Here is a 26,398-nt window from a genome sequence, read left to right as displayed (position 1 = left end):
TAATTTATTTGCATTTTATTAAACCTACACTCACACACACAACATCCAGATAACTTTTGTATAGTTCAGATTGGGAACGAGAAAAAAAAAAAGCCTCTGTTTGAGTATCACATCCGTGTGTCCCGTCCCTCATTTTCTTCACTATTTCTTACTAGCGTTGACTCTGAACTCTTATTGCCGTGAGCCTCTTTCGAATAAACATGAGAATGGCTCCCTATACACATCACTATTTTGACAGTGAGCAATAGAATGTCTTTTTAGCTATTCAATATGCAATAATGAAGCGCAAAATATAAATTTTGATGCAAAATGGTTCTCAGTGTGGCAAACCTGGTTTGGAAAAACAGCAAATAAACACCCACCAAATTGCAAAGAGCCACACAACAAGGAGGTGCCCAAACTACCACAACAGTAAATTACCGTATTGGCCCGAATATAAGACGGTGGTTTTTGCATTGAAATAAGACTGAAAAAGTGGGGTCGTCTTACATTCGGGGTCTAGACATTATACCCATTCACAATGCTAGACGCACCAGATATCTTTAAAGCGAATGCTGAACGTAACTCCCCAGGCCAAAGCGAACCCCTGTCACAAAGAAGAAAAATAAGAATAGCTGTTAGAAAGGTTCCTATGTTGATGTTAAAATGTTGGAAAGTTACGTCACCGCGCCTTAAGTCTCACATGAGTTACTTCAGCTTATCGCGATTGTTGGAGCTTGTGCGCAGCGGAAAGTTATAGGTTGCTGGTATCGACTGAGTATGTTGCTGTGATCGTGTGCGTCTTTGACACAAGGTGAGTATATACATTTCATTGTTACTAGTGTCTACTGTCGTGCCGTTTGTCTGATCGCGGTTTGTTTCGTGTGTACGCCGTTTGATTGATCGCTTCGGTGCGCACCTTTCAGTTTGCCTTGCATCGTACGAGTAGCCGTTACGCAGCGGCACGGCGACTAACGGTCGCCAGCAAATGTATTTTGTTGTCTCGATGACTTACGTTTGGTGTGTTGCCGAGAGTATCTCATTTATGGTTATTTAATATAGCGGAACCGTTACGCGCAGTTAGTTATGTAATGTGTGCCGTCTACTAGTGTTGTGTGTCGTCAGAAGTTGAGCGTTGACTTACGTGTTGTATTTCTGTTTGTTTGCAGAACCACACACACCCTTCACACGCTTCATACAATAATCACACACACAAGAATCACATTCACACACCCAAAGACTCACCCATGTGCATACACTACACCAGGGGTCACCAACTCCGGTCCTCAAGGGCGCCAATCCAGCCTGTTTTAGGTGCAGCCCTACAACAACACACCTGATTCAAATAATCAGGATCGCTATCAGCCTTAATAGAGCTTGCTGATGAGCTGATCATTTGAATCAGGTGTGTTGTTGTAGGGCTGCACCTAAAACAGGCTGGATTGGCGCCCTTGAGGACCGGAGTTGGTGACCCCTGCACTACACACACTTGCTCTCACATCCTTACGAACAAATGTTTGCTTATACCCTTTTGCCAGTTTGCCTGTATGCCCCTATGAGCCACAGTGCCTGTTACCTTTTTGCCAATAATTCAGTAAAGCAATCAAAACTGAACCACATCTTCCCTCCTGTGTTCTGACCGACACCCGGGGGCGAAAAGAGCATAACCATCCGAGCCAACACCCTATACAGTCCTCAGGCTCCCCAACAATAGCGGTAGCAGTTTGCATTATTTTATTGCAAATTTTTTCCTGATTCAGATTTGTTTCAAGACTACAGTTACAGTTAGACTTCACTTTGATGCAGTTATTGCAATTTTGTTGTTTTATCACAGTAGATTGGTTTATTTACATTTCAAAAACCAGAAGCCATTCATTTACAAATGTGATTGCACTTCAAGTGTGTGTGTGCGTGTGTGTGTGTGTGTGTGTGTGTGTGTGTGTGTGTGTGTGTGTGTGTGTGTGTGTGTGTGTGTGTGTGTGTGTGTGTGTGTGTGTGTGTGTGTGTGTGATTGGATGTATGCGAGGTTGGGACGGTTGGTCGACTCACTTCTGCTTGCTGTTACAGAGTTTTCAAAAGCAAAGAAAGATAAATCCAAAAATGGATGGATTAAATTGAATTGTTTCTCCCTTCAGGTATGACTGTACCAGATGAGGACACAGAGGCAGGCCAGACCGGGAAATATTGCCTCGTGGCCATTGGAAGACTACAGGTGTGTATTGTCTAGAGATGGGCAAGTACCGATACCAGGTATCGGTAACAACACCACTTATCTTATTTTCAAGGTATCGGTATTTGATACGGTGGCCGATACTGGCCCTCTTGTGGCCATTTTACAGTCAGGCACTAGGAATTAAGACTTATCTTCTTTCTCCTCCATTTTCTTCTAGGTTGGAGAACATCTTTATTTGTAACCTCTCTTTGTATTTGTATCCTCTCTCTTTAACAAAATGAGGCAAAGTAATAGAAATTATTAGAAGAATAGAAAATTGCTATTAATTTCTTGTGTTTTTAAGGAGAAATTATATATATATATATATACCGTAATTTTCGGACTAAAAGTCGCTCCGGAATATAGGTCGCATTAGCCATAAAATGCACGATAACGTAAAAAAAAAACATATATAAGTCGCTCCGGAGTATAAGTCGCATTTTGGGGGGAAATTTATTCGACAAAATCCAACACCAAGAACAGACATGAACGAGCAACAACAGGCTAAACGATAGGTATGCTAACGTGACATAAACACAAACGAAGAGCTGAGAATGGGCCTGACGTAACATTCAGAGTTATTAAAAAAAACTATTACATAAATAACACGTTTATAAAACCATCTGTGTCACTCCAATTCATTAAATCCATCGATCGTCCTTTGTCAACAATGGGTGCGCGCCGCTGACGGCGCTTGCACTTCAAAATATTCCACAGGCCCATATAACGATATATAAATTAGATATCAAATAACTATTATATAAGCAATAATATTATCAAACCATCTGTGCACTCTAAATCATTAAATCCATCAATCAAATTCCTCTTCCTTTGTCAACAACGCCGCGCGTGCGCCCTGACGTCAGCCTCGTCGTTATTCCACAGATCTAGTATATAACTATATTGTAGCGTTAACAAAGTACAAGGAAAGACGTGGGTTTGGTAAACGGCTCTTTATTTAACAAAACAAACTTCCAGGCGTGTGGCGGCTTGGACTTCCAGCCACGGAGGTGGAAGAGAGATCCATAGAATAGGACCGGGCGTGCGTAAAAGCCATGACCGAGCCCCGTCCACCGTCCCCGGACAGCCACCCGGCCGAGCGCCGGCCCCCGACTTCTATCCACGGAGGTGAAAGAGAGCTCCGTAGAGTAGGACCGGGCGTGCGTAAAAGCCATAATAGTTTTTCAAACCTTCTGTGTCACTCCAAATCCTTAAATCCTTCAAACTCTTCGTCCTCCGTGTCACTTAGAAACAAAGCCGCTAATGATGCCGGTAGTACGTGGGGCCCTTCGTCATCTTCGTCATCCCGTGATCAATCTTTGTCCTTTTTGTAAACAACCGGCGCGCCGCGCTGCTGACGTCACTTGAAATTCAAATTACAGTAATCCATTGCTACATCGCGGTTCGTTTATCGCGGTTTCATTTTTTTTTTGTTTTTTTGGAAACTTTTTGAAAAAAATTCACATATAAGTCGCCCCCCTACCCAAACTCTGAAAAAAACCGCGACTTATAGTCCGAAAATTTCGGTATATATATATACAGGCTCCACTGTATACCACTGTATATACACAGTGGAGCCTCGGTTTTCGACCACAATCCGTTCCAGAAGGGTTTTCGAGAAGTGAATCGTTCGAATTCCGAATAATGTTTTCCCATTACAAATAATGGAAACAAATTTAATCTGTTCCAAGCTAATTTTTTGTCCGATCGCGCAACTGCAGCACACCGCCGAACACGCAACCGTAGCGCGTCACCCACCGCGCAACTGCACCGCGCTGGTCGCAGTATTGTGACAGAGCCGTTGCTGAAATTTAGAAAATATTTTTAAAGTCCTGATGTACTTTCCAAAATTTAAGTGGATCTCATTGCGCAGGGAGCTTAATTTTGTCCGGTCGCGCAACTGCAGCGCACCGCCGAACGTGCAACCGTAGCGCGCCGCCGACCGCGCAACTGCACCGCGCTGGTCGCATTATTGTGACAGAGCGGTCGCTAAAATGTAGAAAATATTTTTAAAGTCCTGATGTACTTTCCAAAATTTAAGTGGACCTCAGTGCGCAGGGAGCTTAATTTGGTCCGATCGCGCAACCGCAGCGCGCCGGGCGCTCACTGTCGCATTGCTTTAGGAGCTTCTTTGTGTTTTAGGATGGCTGTATTGCTCCCATTCGCTTCCTTTGGAGGCATGATTAGAGTTGATGCAATCCTCAGAGTAACGAGAATGTAATAACGAACGGAGTCAGTTGGCATGCGGGTCCTCTCGGCTCATCTCGCAAGGTTCGACAACCAAATTTCGTCCGACATCTGAAGCAAAAAAATCTCGAATTTTTTGTTCGAATACCGATTTGTTCGAGAACCGGGACGTTCGGAAACCGAGGTTCCACTGTGTATATATGTATATATATATATATATATATATGTATATACGTGTATATATATACCGTAATTTTCGGACTATAAGTCGCTCCGGAGTATAAGTCGCACCAGCCATAAAATGCCCAAAAATGTGAAAAAAAACATATATAAGTCGCTCCGGAGTATAAGTCGCATTTTGGGGGGCAATTTATTCGACAAAATCCAACACCAAGAACAGACATGAACGAGCAACAACAGGCTAAACCAGGGGTGTCCAAACTTTTTGCAAGGAGGGCCAGATTTAGTAAAGTGAAGGGGCCCGGCGGCCAATAGTTTTTTCAGACATTTTTTAACTACAAAAATTTCATGCAAATACACACTGTTATAAAACAAATTTCATTGTCACAATTGTCTTTATTTTTCAAATGACAAAATAACCAAATATAAGCCATTCAGGCAGATGTGAACAACTCTAAAAACACAAATTCTGCCTTTTATTCATATCTGAAGAGTCAGATAACATTGAACAAACTGTTTGAAATACCTTACGTTTACATGAGTTTAAAATTGGCACTTTTCACTTTCACTTAAGCTTTGATCGTGACTTTTCCCTAATCAAGTGGCCTGTTATTTAAGAAAAAACAAAAATTAGGTAAACCTGAAACCTGTGTACCTAATGGAGTGTCCGAGTGACGTCACAGATCCAACAGCCAATCAGGAGGTACACCTGAAAATGGGTGTGTACCTAATGGAGTGTCCGAGTGACGTCACAGATCCATCAGCCAATCAGGATCAGTGTCCACCTTTCTTTTCTTCGGGCCACTCATTTTAATGGAAGGATTCCAGGGGAAGGTTTGTGGGTGGCATTAGCGTAAAACTGTATCTGAAAACTCAGCGCGCGAATTACGAGAATGTTGACGTCACAGCCAACACTCGAAATTCGGCACTGATAGATGAAATTACTACGTACTACTGAGTACGCACACGCACTTGTGAGTGTGCAACGAGCTTTCTGACACGGCTCCCGGGAGTAAATGCGCGGACATTATACTCTTTCATCACAGCAACATCTTCATTACAAATCAAACAGACACACTCTCTGTTGATTTCTTTGAAGAAATACTCATTTTCCCAACGTGTGTGAAATATTCTACACTCACTTGCTATTTTGCGTTTCTTCGGTGCAGCCATTTCTGGGGACTCGCGGTAAAAGTTTTTCTTCGCTTGATTTCATTTGTGTGACGGGCTCCATCTAGTGTTGAAACTGAGAAGTGCAACAGAGTTGAGCTCAAGCTTCTTGTGCGGGCCATATTCAATTACCGTAATTTTCGGACTATAAGTCGCACCGGAGTATAAGTCGCACCAGCCATAAAATGCCCAAAAATGTGAAAAAAAACATATATAAGTCGCTCCGGAGTATAAGTCGCATTTTGGGGGGCAATTTATTCGACAAAATCCAACACCAAGAACAGACATGAACGAGCAACAACAGGCTAAACGATACGGTATGCTGACGTGACAAACACAAACGAGGAGCTGAGAACGGGCCTGATGTAACATTCAGTTATTTTAAAAAAACTATTACATAAATAACACGTTTATCAAACCATTTGTGTCACTCCAAATCATTAAATCCATCGATCAAATTTCTCGTCCTTTATGTCATCCTGGTGACAGAGGACATGTCCAGAGGATATGGCGCTTTAAAGTGTTAATTACTTTATTTGATTTTTTCTCTCTATTTTTCATGTTTTGAATATGTTCAAGATAAAGATATCAAAGCATGTGAAGTGATCAACTATACTAAAAATAACATGTGAAGTGGTCAACTATACTTGTAAGTGATGTGTTAATGATCAAGTAAAAATTTGTGGAAAAAAAACATATATAAGTCGCTCCTGAGTATAAGTCGCCCCCCCACCCAAACTATGAAAAAAAACGCGACTTATAGTCCGAAAATTACGGTATGTTTTCAGAATTTGCTGCGGGCCAATAAAAACTGGACCGCAGTTGGCCCGCGGGCCGTAGTTTGGACACCCCTGGGCTAAACGATACGGTATGCTAACGTGACAAACACAAACGAGGAGCTGAGAACGGGCCTGACGTAACATTCAGTTATTTAAAAAAAACTATTACATAAATAACACGTTTATAAAACCATCTGTGTCACTCCAATTCATTAAATCCATCAATCGTCCTTTGTGAACAATGCCGTGTGCCGCGCCGCAGTTCAAATTATTCCACAGGCCCATACAACGATATAAGATAAGATAAGATAAGATAATCCTTTATTATTCCCTCAATGGGGAAACTCCTATGTTAGCAGCAGTACACAACATATACACACACACACACGCATGCGGGGAAGGGGGTAAAAGATTTAAAAAAGTAGAAGGTATATATAATTAAAAAATATGGACAGTATATACAAAATACACAATACACAATATACAGTGGAGATAAAAAAAATATTAGATAAAAAAATAGTGCAAGGGAAGAAAAAAAAAATAGTGCAAAAAAAGCAGGTAAAAGAGTGTGAGGTAGACAGATATTGCACATTGTGTGATTGCACATATGGTTATTGCACGTTATTGCATGTTATTTTGTCCGTTAGCTACAGTGATCGGCCTGGTTGTGCAGCCTGATGGCAGCAGGGAGGAAGGACCTGCGATGCCTCTCGGTGGTGCATCGTGGGTGACGAAGCCGGTCACTGATGGAGCTCTCCAGGGCTCTGACAGTCTCATGAAGGGGGTGGAAGACATTGTCCATGATGGAGGACAGCTTAGCCACCATTCTCCTCTCCCCCACCACCTCCACCCTGTCCAGACTGCAGCCCAGGACAGAGCCGGCTTTCTTCACCACCTTGTCCAGCCTCTTCCTCTCCGCTGCAGTGATGCCGCTGCTCCAGCAGACCACCCCATAAAAAATGGCGGACGCCACCACAGAGTCGTAGAAGGTCCTCAGGAGGCCGTCCCTCACTCCGAAGGACCTCAGTCTGCGCAGCAGGTGGAGTCTGCTTTGGCCCTTCTTGTATAGGGCCTGAGTGTTAACAGTCCAGTCCAGTTTATTGTTCAGGTGAACACCCAGGAACTTGTAAGAGTCCACAATCTCTATGTCCGTTCCCTGGATGTTCACCGGCGAGGGGGGGACTTTGCGCCGGCGGAAGTCCACCACCAGCTCCTTTGTTTTCCCAGAGTTAATCTGGAGGCGGTTCCGCCGGCACCAGTCCACGAATCTGTGATTCAGTTCTCGGTACTCCGTCTCGTCTCCGTTGTTAATGAGACCGACGATGGCGGAGTCGTCCGAGAACTTCTGGAGGTGGCAGGTTGATGTGTGGTGGGTGAAGTCAGCTGTGTAGATGGTGAAGAGGAGGGGGGCCAGGACGGTCCCCTGTGGAGCTCCTGTGCTGCAGACCACCGTGTCAGACACACGGCCTCCTGTCCTCACAAACTGCGGTCTGTTTGTGAGGAAGTCCAGGACCCATGATGTCAGCTGCTGGCAGGCTCCAGCATGGTGCAGTTTGTTCCCCAGCAGTTCTGGCTGGATGGTGTTGAAGGCACTGGAGAAATCATAAAACATGATCCTCACAGTGCTTCCAGCCCGCTCCAGGTGAGCCAGGGACCTCTGCATGAGGAAGATGACGGCGTCCTCAACCCCGATGCTCGGCCGGTAGGCGAACTGCAGGGGGTCGGCGGAGGAGCTCACCAGGGGGCGCAGGTGGTGGAGGACCAGCCTCTCCAGGGTCTTCGCCAGGTGGGATGTCAGGGCCACCGGCCGGTAGTGGTTGAAGTCACTGGGGCGAGATGACTTGGGCACTGGTACCACGCAGGACGTCTTCCACAGCTGTGGTACCCTGTGCAGCCTCAGGCTCATGTTGAATATGTGCTCCACGATCCTGCACAGTTGCCCGGAGCAGGATCTGAGCAGCCTGGAGGTGATGCCATCTGGACCCGTCGCCTTCTTCACCTTGAGCCTGGCCAGTCCTCTCTCCACCTGGGCTGTGGAGAGCACCATGCTGGGTGGGGGGGGGTGGTGGGGGGGTGGGGTAGGTTGCAGGGGGGATGGTTGGTGGGTTCGGTGGAGTTGAGAATGGGCTGGGGGGTCTTGGAGGGGGTGTAGCAGGGGGCGGGGTTGAGGTGAGAGTCCTCGGAGCAGAAGAGGCTCCAGTCGGGGGAAGTTGCAGCAGGGCTGGGTGGGTGGGGTGAGGAGTGGATGGTTGTTCAAACCGGTTGAAGAACCGGTTCAGGTCATTCACCCACTCCTGATCCCTGTCCAGCGCAGGTCTGGAGTTGCTACGTCCTGAGATGGTGTTCAGGCTCCTCCAGACCCCGCTGACGTCGTCCCGCTGCAGTTGGTCTTCCATCCTCCTCCTGTAGTTGCTCTTCCCCTCCCTGATCTTCTTCCTCAAGTCCCTCTGCACCGTTTTCAGCAGGTCCCTGTCTCCCGATTTAAAGACCCTCCTTTTGTCCCTGAGCAGGTCTTTGATCTCAGGGGTGATCCAAGGTTTGCTGTTTGCAAAAACTCTGACTGTTTTGGTGGGTATGGTGGAGTCTACACAAAAGTTAATGTAGTCCGTGACACAGCTGGTGAGACCGTCGATGTCGTCCCCGTAGTCCTCACAGAACACGTCCCACACCGTGGTCTCAAAACAGTCCTGAAGAGTCTCCAGAGATTCTTCAGACCAGATCTGTCTGGTGTGGGTGACTGCTGGTTGCCTGTGCACCAGAGGCTGATACAGGGGGAGAAGGTGGATCAGATCGTGATCAGATCTTCCAAGGGGGGGGAGGGGGGATGATGTATATGCCTCCTTAAGGTTGGCATAAAAAAGGTCCAGTGTTTTATTTCCTCTGGTACTGCAGGTGACATATTGGCTGAAAGTTGGAAGCGTGGATGAAGGAGAGGCATGATTGAAGTCCCCGGTAATAAGGAGGAGGGCATGTGGATGCTGTGTTTGCAGCCTGCTTACACTGCTGTGCAGGACATCGCGGGCTGCGTCGGCATTAGCATTTGGGGGGACATACGCAGTTATCGCGATAACGTGCGAGAGTTCCCACGGCAGGTAGTGTGGCCTCAAGCTAACGGCTAGCAGATCAATGTCCGCGCTGCAGAGTTGCTCCTTGATAGTGATGTGCCCAGGGTTACACCATCTATCGTTCACAAACACAGCAAGCCCCCCTCCTTTCCTCTTACTGCTCTCTCGTGTCCTGTCTGCCCTTATCAGGTTGAATCCGTCCAGAGCGACGGCAGAGTCCGGTGTTTGCTCCGTTAGCCAGGTTTCCGTGAATAGCAGCATGCTACATTCCCTGTATTCCCGTTGGTGCCGTGCCAGCGCCGTTAGCTCATCCATCTTATTACAGATGGATCTCACATTCCCGGTGATGATGGTGGGGAGTGTGGGCTTGAAGCGGCGTTTCTTTTTCCGGCACATAACACCCGAGCGTTGTCCTCTTTTCCTCCTCTTCAGCTCTGGGGGAACATCGGGCTTGTAGCCGGTTAGCTTCCCTTGGCTACAGAGGGCTAACAGCTGACCACGGGTGTAAACAATGGACAAACAATATATAAACTATATTTTAAATAACTATCACATAAACAACAATATTATCAAACCATTTGTGTCACTCCAAATCATTAAATCCATCCATCAAATTTCTCGTCCTTCATGTCATCCTGGTGACAGAGGACATGTCCAGAGGATATGGCGCTTTAAAGTGTTAATTACTTTATTTGATTTTTTCCTCTCTATTTTTCATGTTTTGAATATGTTCAAGATAAAGATATCAAAGCATGTGAAGTGATCAACTATACTAAAAATAACATGTGAAGTGGTCAACTATACTTGTAAGTAAGTGATGTGTTAATGATCAAGTAAAAATTTGTGAAAAAAAACATATGTCGCTCCTGAGTATAAGTCGCCCCCCCACCCAAACTATGAAAAAAACCGCGACTTATAGTCCGAAAGAGAGAGAGAGAGAGGTGCGTTTTCTTCCGTTCACTCATCTTGGCGCATTCCTGCTCGTTCCTCCTTTCTAATTACCAGCCCCACCTGGTATCATAAAGTGAGGCTCTACATTTGTACAGCCCCTGCAGACTAAACACATGCCCAGTTTCTCAGAGCGGCTCAATAGAGTATCTCTCTCTCTCTCTCTCTCTCTCTCTCTCTCTCTCTCTCTCTCTCTCTCTCTCTCTCTCTCTCTCTCTCTCTCTCTCTCTCTATCTATCTATCTATCTATCTATCTATCTATCTATCTATCTATCTATCTATCTATCTATCTATCTATCTATCTATCTATCCATCCATCCATCCATCCATCCATCCATCTGGAAGAACTAAACACTAGCCAATTGACAATCATTTTTGTTGTTTTGTTTGTTTGACATAGCTTTCTTCCACAGATTTAATGTTTTAAAAGGCACATACTGCTGGTAGAGTCAGCACAATGCTATTGAATGCTTTTATTCAATCTGTAGTTTTCATTTTGATTGTGTACTGTAATCTTCTCTCAGGTAACCAGCTCACCTGTCTCTATGGATATGAATGGCCTGTCAGTACCCACAGAGTTTTTGTCCCGCCACAATTCAGATGGGGTCATCACCTTTGTTGACCCGCGCTGCATCAATGTTATTGGTTATCAGCCTCAGGTAAAATAGTCGGATTATTGAAATTGTATGATGGGAATGTTGTTAATGCAATCCGAACAGTGATTCATATTCCTTTCTTGTTGTTTTAGAATGAAAAATAGACATCTTTTCATTTAAACCACTTTGTCATGTCAACGAAAGAATGGGAACACATTATTGACTGGTCTTTTTTGTTGCCTAGGCGTGTCCTATTGCGTTGATTAATCAAAGTACAATAAATAATGAATGCTGAGTGTGAACCCAAACCCAACCCTTCGCTCAAGAGGTTTGCATGCCCTTTTGCTCTGACATTTCTCCTTGCATGCCTTCCTGTGTGTGCTCTTAGTTTTCTGTAGTGTGCAACAAACTTGTACAGCAAGTGGAAAGGTCAAGTTCTGGTTTAAACTATCTATGAGACTTGTTTTTTCCTATATTCATTTTTACTGTAAGTAAACAGTTGGGATATACCAATTAATCAGCCTAAAGTAGATGTTCCTCATCTTGAACAGCTGATGAGAAAATATTATTATGGGTGCACAAACATTTCCCATAGGAGCACCGAAGGTTGCTCAGTGAGGTCTTCAGTTGGTCCTTGTATCTCTTCTTTGGCCCCCCTGCCAAACGACAACCACCGTGTAGCTGGCCATACAGCACTCTGCGGTGGAGCCTGTCTTGGAGCATTTGAACTACATGGCCAAGCCAGCGAACTGGTTGTGGGTGATTGTGGCCTTTATACTTGTGCAGTTTGTCTTTGCCAGTATCTCAGTGTGAGGCACACGATCCTGCCAGGTAAGCTCGAGGATGCGCTGCAGGCATCTTATGTAGAAGCTTTCCCGGGACTTCATGTGGCGGCTGTATGTGACCCATGCTTCGCAGCTGTCGAGGAGGGTGGTGATGCAGACGGCTTTGTACACAACAACCTTGGTGTGCAGATGCAGATGGTTGTTCTGGAACACCCGGCACCGTAGTGTCCCGAAGGCTGCTGATGTTGCCTGATCCGGTTTTGGATCTCACGTTCAATGTTACAGTCATCGGAAAGGATGCTGCCAAGTTATTTGAAGGAGGGGGTTATTGTCAGCGGCTTGTGGTCGATAGTGAAGATGGGTGGGGTAGATGGAGTGCTGGAGCTTCACTGGCAGACCACTTCTGTCTTGCTGATGTTGACGGACAGCCCCATCCTACTGTAGCCCCGAACAGCCACAGCAAGGATGGACTGGAGGTCCTCTGGAGAGTGTGCCACAATAACGCGGTCATCAGCGTACTGCAACTCAAGTACCTGCTCTCTGGACAGCTTGGTGGTAGCCTGAAGCCTCCTGATGTTAAAAAGGTTTCCATCCAGCCTGAAGTCCACTGCAACACCGCTGTTCTCCTCTAGCTCCTTATGGAGAAGGTGGGTGACACAGAGGAGGAAGTCGTTAAACAGAACGGGAGCTAGTATGCATTCCTGTTGCACCCCTGTGCATACCGGGAAAGGCACAGACTTCCATCGATCACTCGGGCCATCATCCCATCATGGAACTGACGGAGGATTTGTTTGGCTGGACAAATGCACCCTGGGTAAGCTGCAGGGCACAAATGGAAATAAATGTAGCTGTAGAATGGGCTCAGAAAAGCAAACTACAGTAAGACTGAAGCTGTCCTGTTCACAAACAAGTGGACGCCCATTCTGGGTGCCCTGTGGAAAACCGGAGATCGGCTTGAACCTCCCACTGAAGCAAAAGTCTCGACAATGTTCTTGATATTGACAGCAAGTTGTTGTGGAAAACAGGGCTGTGGACTCGGTTCGGACTCGGGGATTCGGTCATTTTTGCCGGACTCGGACTCGGTGCTGATTTTGACCGAGTCCACCGAGTCCGACAATAAAAAAAAGAGGCAAGACGCAGCCAGAGAGTGTCAGGTTACAGTCAGCGCGGTAGGAGTTGGAAGAAGCAGTAAAAACTCCACCAAACTCGTCGTAATGACCCGTGATATATGTTATATCCTTACTATTTTCCAGGTTCTTAAATAGCAAGAATAGGTCGGACAACGACGTGAATGATAACTGCTTTATTCCTTACTCACAGTGCGTTCACAGGGCGTACCAGAACAACACAGAATGCCCATCCCACTTCCGGGGTTTTTCTACTACGGAATTTGAGTTAGCCCAAAATACACAACATCTCTTCCCCTCTTACAATGAACTTGCTATATGCATGAACAACATAGTCTTATGCACCTATAACTTGACATCTTCAAGATCTATCAATAATTACCATTAAACAATTATCATATATGGTCCAGACAATTATGACAATAATATTCCCATGAAACCTTAACTTTGGGTGAGGGTGGACTACCTCGAATTATACCGAATTATAGCGAAAAACCGATGTCGTACGGCGTCAACACTATGTTGTTTTCAATAAAAACATGAAGAACTCACGTTTGCGTCAGTCAATTTTAATTTTTATAAAGGATTATTCTCATTTGATGTCTTTAAATTCATCCGCGTTCTGCCATTGAAGCGGGGTGCATTCAAAGACTAGTCGTACAGACGGAAACGTTTTGTGATCAAATCTTTCATAACGAGAATGATTTGAGTGAATTGATTTGAATGAATAATTGAGAAGAAATTTCAGTTCTGAAGGCCCCTTTTGTCCCAAGCAAAGTGACAGATGGTGGGGAGGGGGGATAAAAATTGTAAAATCAATTCACTCAAATCATTCTCGTTATGAAAGATTTGAGCACAAAACGTGTGTGGCTTTTTCTTAAATGAACACGTTTGACATTGCTATCGTGTCAGCTTTTAATTATATTGCGCTGTCATGTTAAAGCAAATTAATAAATGCAACAATATTAATTTGCTTTGAAAATACCTGAGTAATAAAATAAAATGGATGGATGGATGAATGATGATCACAATTAAGTATAAAGTCTCCTTTGTAATATATACTCCTTGTAGCCTGTACCCAAAAAGAGGAGTTTCTTTGCATCGAGGTTTATGCAAAGAGCTCACGTAATTATATTGTTGCGTTTTGGTGAAGTGAATGAGTGTTCCGTCTGTACGACTGGTCTTTGAATGCACCCCGCTTCAATGGCAGAACGCGGATGAATTTAAAGACATCAAATGAGAATAATCCTTTATAAAAATTAAAATTGACTGACGCAAACGTGAGTTCTTCATGTTTTTATTGAAAACAACATAGTGTTGACGCCGTACGACATGGGTTTTTCGTTTTCCAAATAAGGGGTCGTCACTAATTATTTGTGTTTAGATAAATGTCTGAGCTATAATGGTGTAATTAATGATTAAAACTTGAAAGTATCTGTTTATTGTATTCGTTTATATTTATATGTTTAATAAAGACAAAGCCATCACAAAACTGTTGTAATTATTTAGATTTTGATCTAAATTAGCCTTGAATAAAGACTAAGCAGTCACATGAATTAACAGAAAAAATGGACAGCCGGACTCGGACTCGGACTCATGGTCAAGAGGCCGGACTCGGACTCGGTGCAAAAATCCGACCGAGTCCACAGCACTAGTGGAAAAGTCATATCACACGAATTTCCTCCAAGGCGACTACGACACTAATGCAGTGCAAACAATCTGCAGGTAGAACATGGGGAATAAAAACCCAAATGATAAAATGGGTATACGTGACCATGAGTGCATATCCTGTATCGGTGGTATTGAAAAACTATCTAAAAAAGCTCCAAATTTGCAGTGACTACCTTGTCTAAAGAGCTTCTTGGCTTTTCCATCATACCGATAGGCGAGTTTGGCAGGGCGGAGGCTGTTCATCGGTGCTACCCAATTGATCAGGTGGGACCCAAAACCGTGAGAACCTCTGGAAGAACCATTAGTCATGTGGATGTGTGCAATACTTAGCGCATTTTAGTGTTTTTTCTCCTCAAGCTCTTCTCAAAAAAAGTACAAGCATGTGGCATCCGTTTGGCAAACGTTTGCAACCTTGAGCAAACATAAAGGCAACTTTCTCTGCCTTAAGAAACTGCAATCGTTCACCCTTAGTGGTATAGGGGCTCAGTGGGATGATCGTCACACAAGCCAATAAAAGCACAGCATGCGTTTAGTTAATAAAGTGTATTTTGGGATGATTGAGGTTAGACAGCTGGTATAGGCTCCAGCATGCCCGTGACCCTCGTGAGGATAAGCAATTGAAAAAATGGATGGATGGATGAATGGATGAGGTGTTGCATGATTTGTTGTCTGTCCCACATGATATGCTGAATTCATAACTCTTGAAGAATTGTGTTATTGGACTTCAAATATAACACTCACTAATTTCCTATTTCAAAGGACCTGTTGGGGAAAGACATTCTAGAGTTTTGTCATCCTGAGGACCAGAGTCACCTGAGAGAAAGTTTTCAACAGGTAATTCAATTATTATATACAGTAGAACCTCTAATTCGTTGTTTCGTTTGGTTTCAGGGTTCAAAAGCTTCGAATTTTTGGTTCGAACTCTGATTTGTTTGAACCTGGGGACATTTGAAACGGGGGTTCATCTGTATCTTGTTCACAATTGAGGTTCATGTGTCTTTACAAATTTACAAAAACAAATTACAAAAAAAAACAGATTTTTTTCTGAAATCTGTGATTCATTGTCAGTTTTATTGTATTGCACCGACTCTCCATCATCTCTTAAAAAGTCTGCAAAAAGAAAGAACACCTGAATTCTAAGGCCTAATTCACACCGGGTGCGGAACGGCTGCGGTGCGGTCTTCTGCTGAACGCCGCAAGGAATAGAAAGCATTCGAGTCGACAAGTTAATTCACATTGGCTGCGTCGTTCACTAGCCTTCCGCAAGCCTTCTATTTCTTTCGGATGCTGCATGCGTATTTTCATGAAGCTGAAGAAATTACATGGCTCAGACAGGAAATCGGGCATCAGCGAACAAGGTGGATCCGATATATTTCAAAATAAAACTGTTCAGCAAACTCGATTTTGATTCATGAACACATTACAAATCTACAACTTAAGACCTTCCATTTCAGTTAACTACATAGCTCAGCATGAATCGGACATTTAAAAGGCAAAAAAACAACTAGAAATAAATTAAACATGACAAAATAAGACTATACAGTGGTCCCTCTACTTATGAATGCCTATACTTACAAACTTTTCGAGGTACAAACCGGAGCCTCGCCATTTTTTTTGCGTTCTTTTTTTTTTTTTTTTACCTCCAAACCAATTTTCGACTTCCGAACTAAAGCACCAGCTACCCCACCTTCCCCCGCCTTCTCTAATTTGCTCTTCCATTCCCTGTTCGTCTCTGCTCGTTAGCAGTGTAAAAACAAATATAGTGTAGTTGAGTACCGTAATTTTCGGACTAAAAGTCGGAATATAGGTCGCTTTAGCCATAAAATGCACAATAATGTGAAAAAAAACATATATAAGTCGCTCCGGAGCATAAGTCGTATTTTGGGGGGAAATTTATTCACCAAAATCCAACACCAAGAACAGACATGAACGAGCAACAACAGGCTAAACAACAGGTATGCTAACGTGACACAAACACGAACGAAGAGCTGAGAACGGGCCTGACGTAACATTCAGAGTTATTAAAAAAAACTATGACATAAATAACACGTTTATAAAACCATCTGTGTCACTCCAATTCATTAAATCCATCGATCGCCCTTTGTCAACAATGGGTGCGCGCCGCTGACGGCGCTTGCACTTCAAAATATTCCACAGGCCCATATAACGATATATAAATTAGATATCAAATAACTATTATATAAGCAATAATATTATCAAACCACCTGTCCACTGTAAATTATTAAATCCATCGATCAAATTCCTCGTCCTTTGTCAACAACGCCGCGCGTGCGCCCTGACGTCAGCCTCGTCGTTATTCCACAGATCTAGTATATACTAACTATATTGTAGCGTTAACAAAGTACAAGGAAAGATGTGGGTTTGGTAAACGGCTCTTTATTTAACAAAACAAACTTCCAGGCGTGTGGCGGCGTGGACTTCCAGCCACGGAGGTGGAAGAGAGATCCATAGAATAGGACCGGGCGTGCGTAAAAGCTATGACCGAGCCCCATCCACCGTCCCCAGACAGCCACCCGGCCGAGCGCCGGCGCCCGACTTCTATCCACGGAGGTGAAAGAGAGCTCCGTAGAGTAGGACCGGGCGTGCGTAAAAGCCATAATAGTTTTTCAAACCTTCTGTGTCACTCCAAATCCTTAAATCCTTCAAACTCTTCTTCCTCCGTGTCACTTAGAAACATAGCCGCTAATGATGCCGGTAGTACAGGGGTGGGCAAACTTTTTGACTCGCGGGCCGAACTGGGTTCTAAATTTGGACCGGAGGGCCGAACCAGGAGCAGATGGACGTAGTGTTTGTGTGAAGTAATATAAGCGACCTGTAAAGGTCATTGCATAAAAGATTTTGGCCTTTAGTAGGTAGTAAAGCATGGATATTCCAAACAAGTTTTTTGAAAACAAATGCATTTATTAACAGCATTAAAAAAAAAAAATCACTAAAAAACTGCTATCAGTGATTCTCATAAAATACGACACTATTATTATGAATAACAGTCTCCATCACTTCAGTGCCTGCAGGTCAGATTAATGAAAAATGTTTATCTTATGAGATCACATCAAACAGCAAACATTCTGACCAAATATATCATCTTGAAGAATCGGTGAAAGCATACATCCAAATAAAGTAATCAAAACGGCAACACGGTGAGGGGTATCTGAACATCAGAGCAGAGTTTTAACTCACAAACACCTGGTAACAGAGGTGAGGAAACGGGAAACACTTCCTTAAAGCAAGCCTTAAGAACTTTACAGGTTAAGATTAGTCGCAAACAGTTGGTGCATCAATGTCCTTGAGCATCCTGCATTGTTTGAAAATGAGAATGGTCGCTAGTTTCAATCCCTGCTATGTGTACAAATCATATTCAAAATGCATTTTTTTACAACAAACTTGAGAGCCTCCCCTTCATTTTCAGTGGGAACAGTGTTGTTGGTCTCCCTTTTTTGCTAGTGCATCATAGTCTGGAGTAAAATTTGTTGTGGCAATTCTTAGGAGAGATCCGTTTACCTCGATCTGTGACGGGTTGATGTGGCTGAACGTCACGTCGCGTACGTCGAGTCAAATTGGCCACTCTTTTAACATTCGGCACTCACTTCTTTTCTTCGGGCCACTCATTTTAATGGAAGGATTCCAGGGGAAGGTTTGTGGGTGGCTTTAGCGTAAAACTGTATCTGAAAGCTCAGCGAGCGAATTACAAGAATGCTGTCGTCACAGCCCACGCTCTAAATTCGGGACTGATACAAATAGAGCGCGAGTGCGCCATGTCCGTACTACTGAGTACGTACGTACACGCACTTGTGAGTGTGCACCGAGCTTTCTGACACGGCTTCCGGTAGTAAATGCGCAGGCGAGCGGTTCCCCATCTACTGGGGAAACGCAGTCATTGCAGGCAAAATGACAAAAAAAAAAGTTTAATAATACAATTAATTCAGGGTTGGCGGGCCGGATTAAACGGTCCCGTGGGCCGGATGTGGCCCGCGGGCCGTAGTTTGCCCACCCCTGCGGTAGTACGTAGGGCCCTTCGTCATCCCGTGATCAATCTTTGTCCTTTTTGTAAACAAGCGCCACGCCGCGTCGCGCTGCTGACGTCACTTGAAATTCAAATTACAGTAATCCCTTGCTACATCGCGGTTCGTTTATCGCGGTTTCACTTTTTTTTTTTTTTTTAAAGTTTTGAAAAAAACCATAAATCGCTCCTTATTATAAGTCGCCCCCCCACCCAAACTATGAAAAAAAAAAACGACTTATAGTCCGAAAATTACGGTATGTCTCCTAAGACTGTTGATTTGAAACTCGAAGTCATAAAGGAGCATGGCGAAGGCATGCGTATCTTCGCGCTCATGACCGAGTTTAGCCGGTATTGTGCCAAAAAAGGTATCCCATGCTGCAGGAGCGTGCATGCATTGAGTGAAAGGCCTTTGCCGTGCGGCAGACAGTACCAGCTTGTTTTCAATAAAAACATGAAAACGTCAATTTCCATCTTTAGAAGCTCGGTTCCTTTTCTTTTATTTTCTTTTTTTAAGTTCTAGCTCACGTGCCCGAGGTGCGTTCAATGACCACTCACACAGTCGGTAAAACGTAATTGCACCAAAAAGTAATGCAGAGTACGTGAGCACATTGCAAGGAGTAGTACGTGGAAGCAAACAATATTTTATTACTCTGACTTTTTGTGTGTCTTCTCTGGGATAGTTTTAGCAAATTTAGAAAATTATAAGTTTCCCCCCTCCCCAGGCAAAGTTAGGAGGTCAAGAATAAAGTGACGTTTATTTTTTGTCATAAAGGTTTGAAAAAGCAAGAGGGTGCGGGTTCGATTCCGCCTCCAGCCCTGCCTGTGTGGCGTTTGCATGTTCTCCCCGTGCCCGCGTGGGTTTTCTCCGGGCACTCCGGTTTCCTCCCACATTCCAAAAACATGCTTGGTAGGCCGATTAAGCACTCCAAATTGCCCCAGGTGTGAGTGCGAGTGCAGATGGTTGTTCGTCTCTGTGTGCCCTGCAATCGGCTGGCAACCGGTTCAGGGTGTCCCCCGCCTACTGCCCGATGACTGCTGGGATGGGCTCCAGCATGCCCGCGACCCCCGTAGGGACAAGCGGTATAGAAAATGGATGGATGGATGAAAATTAGAGATGTTTACCAGTACCTAGATATTCTGCATTAAAAAGAAAAAAAGGTAGACTTTCCTTCCAATATGATATTTACTGTCAAGTATTACACATTTATTTAAAATTACTCGCATGTGCACCATGGGCAAAACTGTCCAACCCAGCAGCAGCAAGTGTTCATGCAATTGTCCAAGCTATCAATTATTGCAGCAATTTTAAATGGCGTTTGAATTGCTGTTGCATTGCCTAGCTTCAGATCAATTCACTTATATCACATACAGTATACAAAAAGTATGTTTATTCAGGCTACTTGTGTTTTGCTGGTACTGCTGTAGAGCATTACAAAACTAGCAATTTATACAAACATATTTCTCCAAAACATTTTATGTGAATTATCTTGTGCAACACATGCCATTAGTTACGTGCTTGCTGTCCAAGGACCATGCTTCAGAGATGCTTTCTCAAAACCTCCATCCAGCCCCTTGATCCCTCACTAAGGAAATGGCCTTACACCTTAAGGTCTGTCCCTCACATCCCAGTGTTGCTCCGCGGTCCTGGTACAGTGCATATAGCCAACCATTTGTCATTAACAATTTAATTAACCCTAACTACTGTCATGTTCCATCAGAGGCCAGTCAATCTACAAAGTATCAAAATGACAGGATATGGATGTTTAAAATAGATAAAAACACAATTTTCCAGCAGTTAAAATGCAGCTTTCTATGTTGCTTTTTATCAGTTTTGAATACCATTTGGTAGCCAGAAAATTACCGTTTCAATAATATACCACACAACCCCGAGATCTGCAAGTGGCTTATTGTCTACCTTGTTCCAATGCCTCTAGTGTTAAGTAGCCATTTTAAATTGTTGACGGCGCTCCATCCAGTGGACAAAATTAGCACACATAGTTAACGTGACTCAATAATTACAGTTAATGTGTTCAATTCCCACGGAAATGATTAGTTTGCTTGACAGCCTAATTCTGGCCCACAGGCCATTTTTTGCAATAGAGTCCAAGCAAAAGAGAAAGACAACTCCTCATATGGACAGCACACTACACACTGCAGGCCACAGGTGGGTCACTTGAGTGACACAACTTGGCTCTTATGTGTTCATGAAATTATGCCGAAATTCTTGAGGCGCTATTTAAAATAAGACATTGACCGTGTTGTCCGTTTCCTGCTTAAATCCTGTATGTAATAGCTTTAGCCTAAAATGGTTTTCAACCAAATTTGAAGGAATGTTTGTATTCAGGCAGGAGAAACACAAGCAGATATTTCTATTTGTCTGGAATGGTCCACAACCTTTTGTGCAACGGTGTATAATGGGACGCAACTATCAGGAATTAAAACTATTAAATATTGTCTCTCTGCAGGTAGTGAAGCTAAAGGGTCAGGTACTATCTGTGATGTACCGTTTCCGCATGAAAAACAGAGAGTGGATGTTGATCCGAACCAGCAGCTTCACCTTCCAAAACCCCTACTCTGATGAGATTGAATACATCATCTGTACCAATACCAATGTTAAGTAAGTTACTCATACACACACTATCAAGTGTTATATAAAACAATGCTGTTTTAAATCTGCTGTGCAACTCTAACTTGTCGGTAAATGGGTCAATCACAGTTTTCTGCAATAATGATATTTTAAGATTATTTTACCCTGTCGTCTGAGGCTGCTCCTCTAATCAAATCTTGATCACAATCACGATTTTGGCTCCAGACGATCTCAAAAGTCATAATCAAGGACAAATGATTATTTGGTGTTTATTTACACATTTACAGATTTTCGAATTCGGTCCACACAAAAGGCACACTTTATTAAAAGGCACACCTTCGATTTCTGAGAAAATTAAAGGCTTTTAAGTGTGCCTTATGGTGCGGAAAATACGGTAGTGCAATTCAAAAAGTAAAACTGTACAGTAGAATTTGCAAAGGTTTCAATGACGCAACGGGACTCATGTTTACTTCTTCAAAAGGCTTCTTCGGTTCTAAATCGTAAGTGTGGCATCTCTCCATTTATGTCTCTGGAGGGTTATGTACCCTTGGGGTGGTCACTAAAGAAAGACAAAAAAATACACAGCCATATATAGTACACAGTAGAACTTCAATTCACAATTCAAACGTACCGAATTGAAAATGAAATAGCAGGGTTGGTGCTGGCGACCATTTCAGGGTGTACCCACCTACTGCCCAAAGACTGCTGGGATAGACTCCAGCATGCCCGTGACCCTTGTTTTTGGCTGTAAAAAACAACAACATCAAAAACAGGTGCTGGGCTGGAAATAGTTTGTTGGATACCCCCACCTGCCATCCAGCATATTCTGAGAGCATCAGGAACCATCACTCACTTAACCAGAAAAGGAAATACGTACTTGTGTTTTTGCATCAGTAGAGAAAAGTGCTTAGCTTGGCTGTGGACTTATAGACTTATAAAGTACACCTTCACATATACAGTATATTCAAATGACCAAGTTTCATACTTTGTTTTGTTTTAAAGAATTTATTCGAACCCAACAACCAAAGCTGGATAAATGAACAGATGAACAGAGCAAGTAAATGTTGCTATTAATAGGTAGTGATGTTGACTCCACTTGAAACCATGAATGAACTTTTTGGTTGGACAAGGTCACTTTGGCTTCCCATTTGACACATTGTTGCAGATATAATCGTTCAGGAATGCCAGAAACAATCCATTTGGACCGAACATTTTAGGTCATGGTCGCTCTGGCTCGCTGACCATGTTTAGGCTTGTATTCAAGAAGCCATACTATTAAATGTATTTTTGTCTTATATAAGGTGGCCCTGAAAACTGCCAACATAAATGAAGCATGAGACATCTTCAGTTGCAGAACATGAACAGAATTGTGAAGCAAGCAGAAAACACTACACAAAGTCAAATTCTTTAAAACAAACTTAAGAAACTAGCACAGTTGCCTCTGGAGAACAATGTGTTAACAGTTTTGCAGCATGTTTTCATAATGAGGCATGTGGTCTATTTTTATTCTTGCAGTTTTTTCTATTTGTAACACATGGTTTCAAAATTGTTTTGCTTTTTCTATTTGGAACACATGGTGTCAACATGTTGCCTACTACTGCATCTGTGATCCAACTGCAAGGTGGTCTCTTGTTAGTTATTTATATCAACTTTACACAAACTAATATGCTAGAATATATGAATATGCTTAATATTCTATTTATTCTGATTATATAAACATCCCATATATATATGTATATATATATACCGTAATTTTCGGACTATAAGTCGCTCCGGAGTACAAGTCGCATCAGCCATAAAATGCCCAAAAATGTGAAAAAAAACATATATGTCACTCCGGAGTATAAGTCGCATTTTGGGGGGCAATTTATTCGACAAAATCCAACACCAAGAACAGTCATGAACGAGCAACAACAGGCTAAACGATAGGTATGCTAACGTGACATAAACACAAACGAAGAGCTGAGGACGGCCCTGACGTAAAATTCTGAGTTATTCAAAAAACGATTACATAAATAACACGTTAATAAAACCATCTGTGTCACTCCAATTCATTAAATCCATCGATCGTCCTTTGTCAACAATGCGTGCGCGCCGCTGACTGCGCTTGCACTTCAAAATATTCCACAGGCCATATAACGATATATAAATTATATATCAAATAACTATTATATAAGCAATAATGTTATCAAACCATCTGTCACTCCAAATCATTAAATCCATCGATCGTCCTTTGTCAACAATGGGTGCGCGCAGCTGACGGCGCTTGCACTTCAAAATATTCCACAGGCCCATATAACGATATATAAATTAGATATCAAATAACTATTATATAAGCAATAGTATTATCAAGCCATCTGTGCACTCTAAATCATTAAATCCATCGATCAAATTCCTCGTCCTTCGTCAACAACGCCGCGCGTGCGCCCTGACGTCAGCCTCGTCGTTATTCCACAGATCTACTATATAACTATATTGTAGTGTTAACAAAGTTCAAGGAAAGACGTGGGTTTGGTAAACGGCTCTTTATTTAACAAAACAAACTTCCAGGCGTGTGGCGGCGTGAACTTCCAGCCACGGAAGTGGAAGAGAGCTCCATAGAATAGGACCGGGCGTGCGTAAAAGCCATGACCGAGACCCATCCACCGTCAGTTCATTTTTAATGTTCTGGGAGAAGTATATTACCATATTTTCCGGACTATAAGGCGCACCTTAAAACATAAAATTTACTCAAAAGCCGACAGTGCGCCTTATAGTCCGGTGCGCCTTATATATGGACCAAATTCTTAAATTTAAACTGGCCCGAAGCATTGTGTCATGAAATCAGTCATAAGTGGCCCGCTGAAGATTATGAATCATGAATCAAAAAGACTATGGATCATTATTTTGTGATTATAAAGTAATTTGTTGCGTCTGAAGTTAAAATAAAAAAGATAAAATGGAGAATGGTTTGATTTGGATTAAAAATCTGACATGATGCATTAATGGTGCGCCTTATCGTCCGGTGCGCCTTATATAAGGACAAAGTTTTAAAATGGGCCAGTCATTGATGGTGCACCTTATAGTCCGGTGCGCCTTATAGTCCGGAAAATATGGTATATGTAAATAGACAAGTTTAATATGAGCAGTGTGATGAGTATTGTTATAAATTACTTTTTTAATGTATAGTAATCCCTCATTTTTCTCTGGGGTAACATTCCGAAAAGAACCCGTGATAGGTGAAATCCGTGAAGTAGAAACCTTTATTTTTTTACCATTATTATACAGGTATAACATTGAAACCAAAGGACAAAACTTTTTTTCAGGCCCAAGCATTTGTTTAACAAAGAGAAGTAAACACTTTCTTTCAGATAACAGTAAAATAATAATTTTAATCATCAGTACGTACTATATAGTGCGCCTCTGCGGCCTGACTCCGCTCTGTAGTGTCTTTTTCATATGAAGCCATAACACAATGCACTGTGAATAAAATCTGTGAAGCAGTGAGGCCGTGAAAGGTGAACCGTGATATAGCAAGGGATGACTGTATATACTGTGCTTTTCTCATGATAATTTATTTTATTTACAGTAGTGAAAAGTTAATATTTTGTAATGAATTTGAGAATATGATGAATTATTATGCAAATTTAATTATTTTAAAATCAATTCTTTAAAAAAGTACTATGTGCTGCCATATTTATTGAACACGTCATCAGATAACCCGTGGGGAGATGTCACACGTCTGGGACACGTATACCGTAATTTTCGGACTAAAGGTCGCTCCGGAATATAGGTCGCATTAGCCATAAAATGCACAATAACGTAAGCAATAATATCAAACCATCTGTGCACTCTAAATCATTAAATCCATCGATCAAATTCCTCGTCCTTTGTCAACAACGCCGCGCGTGCGCCCTGACGTCAGCCTCGTCGTTATTCCACAGATCTAGTATATAACTATATTGTAGCGTTAACAAAGTACAAGGAAAGACGTGGGTTTGGTAAACGGCTCTTTATTTAACAAAACAAATTTCCAGGCGTGTGGCGGCGTGGACTTCCAGCCACGGAGGTGGAAGAGAGATCCATAGAATCGGACCAGGTGTGCGTAAAAGCCATGACCGAGCCCCATCCACCGTCCCCGGACAGCCACCCGGCCGAGCGCCGGCCCCCGACTTCTATCCACGGAGGTGAAAGAGAGCTTTGTAGAGTAGGACCGGGCGTGCGTAAAAGCCATGTCCGAGCCCCATCCACCGTCCCTGGACAGCCACCCGGCCGAGCGTCGGCCCCCGACTTCAATCCACGGAGGTGAAAGAGAGCTCCGGAGAGTAGGACCGGGCGTGGGTAAAAGCCATAATAGTTTTTCAAACCTTCTGTGTCACTCCAAATCCTTAAATCCTTCAAACTCTTCGTCCGCCGTGTCACTTAGAAACAAAGCCGCTAATGATGGCGGTAGTACGTGGGGCCCTTCGTCATCTTCGTCATCCCGTGATCAATCGTTGTCCTTTATGTAAACAACCGCCGCGCCACGCCGCGTCGCGCTGCTGACGTCACTTGAAATTCAAATTACAGTAATCCCTTGCTACATCGCGGTTCGTTTATCGCGGTTTCACTTTTTTTTTTTGGGGAAAATCTTTGAAAAAAAACATATACCGTTTTTTTCCGTGTATAATGCGCAAAATTTAACTAATTTATTGTCCTAAAATCTGGGGTGCGCATTATACATGGGTACAAATTTTTTTAAATTTTTTTTTTTTTAAATTTTTTTTTTTTTTTTTTTTTTTCAGAAAATCATGGTACAACAAAACCAACAACAGGACTGACCGACAATAGTGTGTTTGTACTGTGCTCTGGTCATTTCGTCAAAGAAGGGATAATAGTCCTCTTCTCTTCTTGACTGACAATGAATGTGATAGTTTAATACAATCAGCAAATAACAAAATGCGTATTACAGGTAATATTTTATTTCACAACACTTTGCCATGTTCCTTTCGTCTCTGCTGTTCACTTCAAACACGCTCCATACGAACGCAATGCTCTCGTATCAGACGCTTGCTCGATCACCTGCTCGTTTGCTGTCACAATGTACCCTACACAAATCCGAAACATTTGTTG

The 26,398-nt window shown here is 43.0% G+C and overlaps 1 protein-coding gene and 1 long non-coding RNA gene across 9 annotated transcripts in view; one reads left to right on the top strand and one right to left on the bottom strand.

Annotated features, from left to right (window-relative positions):
* arnt2 (aryl-hydrocarbon receptor nuclear translocator 2) overlaps positions 1-26,398 on the top strand; it is a 119,246-nt gene that overhangs the window by 69,261 nt on the left and 23,587 nt on the right. For 6 of the 8 annotated variants that reach the window (XM_037247316.1, XM_037247315.1, XM_037247314.1 and 3 more), the window contains 4 exons: positions 2,115-2,191; positions 11,045-11,179; positions 15,459-15,533; positions 21,186-21,337. In XM_037247316.1, coding sequence (XP_037103211.1) covers positions 2,115-2,191; positions 11,045-11,179; positions 15,459-15,533; positions 21,186-21,337 — 439 coding nt within the window. The remainder of the gene's footprint in view (positions 1-2,114; positions 2,192-11,044; positions 11,180-15,458; positions 15,534-21,185; positions 21,338-26,398) is intronic. The other 2 variants (XM_037247317.1, XM_037247319.1) reach the window with 2 other exon arrangements.
* LOC119120441 lies at positions 10-21,950 on the bottom strand. The gene is made up of 3 exons (XR_005097518.1): positions 21,939-21,950; positions 11,895-11,907; positions 10-187 (listed from the first exon to the last, which is right to left on the bottom strand). It is a non-coding gene; the product is annotated as an uncharacterized LOC119120441 (long non-coding RNA).

The sequence above is a fragment of the Syngnathus acus genome, chromosome 3, assembly GCF_901709675.1.
Source record: "Syngnathus acus chromosome 3, fSynAcu1.2, whole genome shotgun sequence".
Lineage (NCBI taxonomy): Eukaryota > Metazoa > Chordata > Actinopteri > Syngnathiformes > Syngnathidae > Syngnathus > Syngnathus acus.
This window is presented reverse-complemented; position numbering and strand designations above follow the sequence as displayed.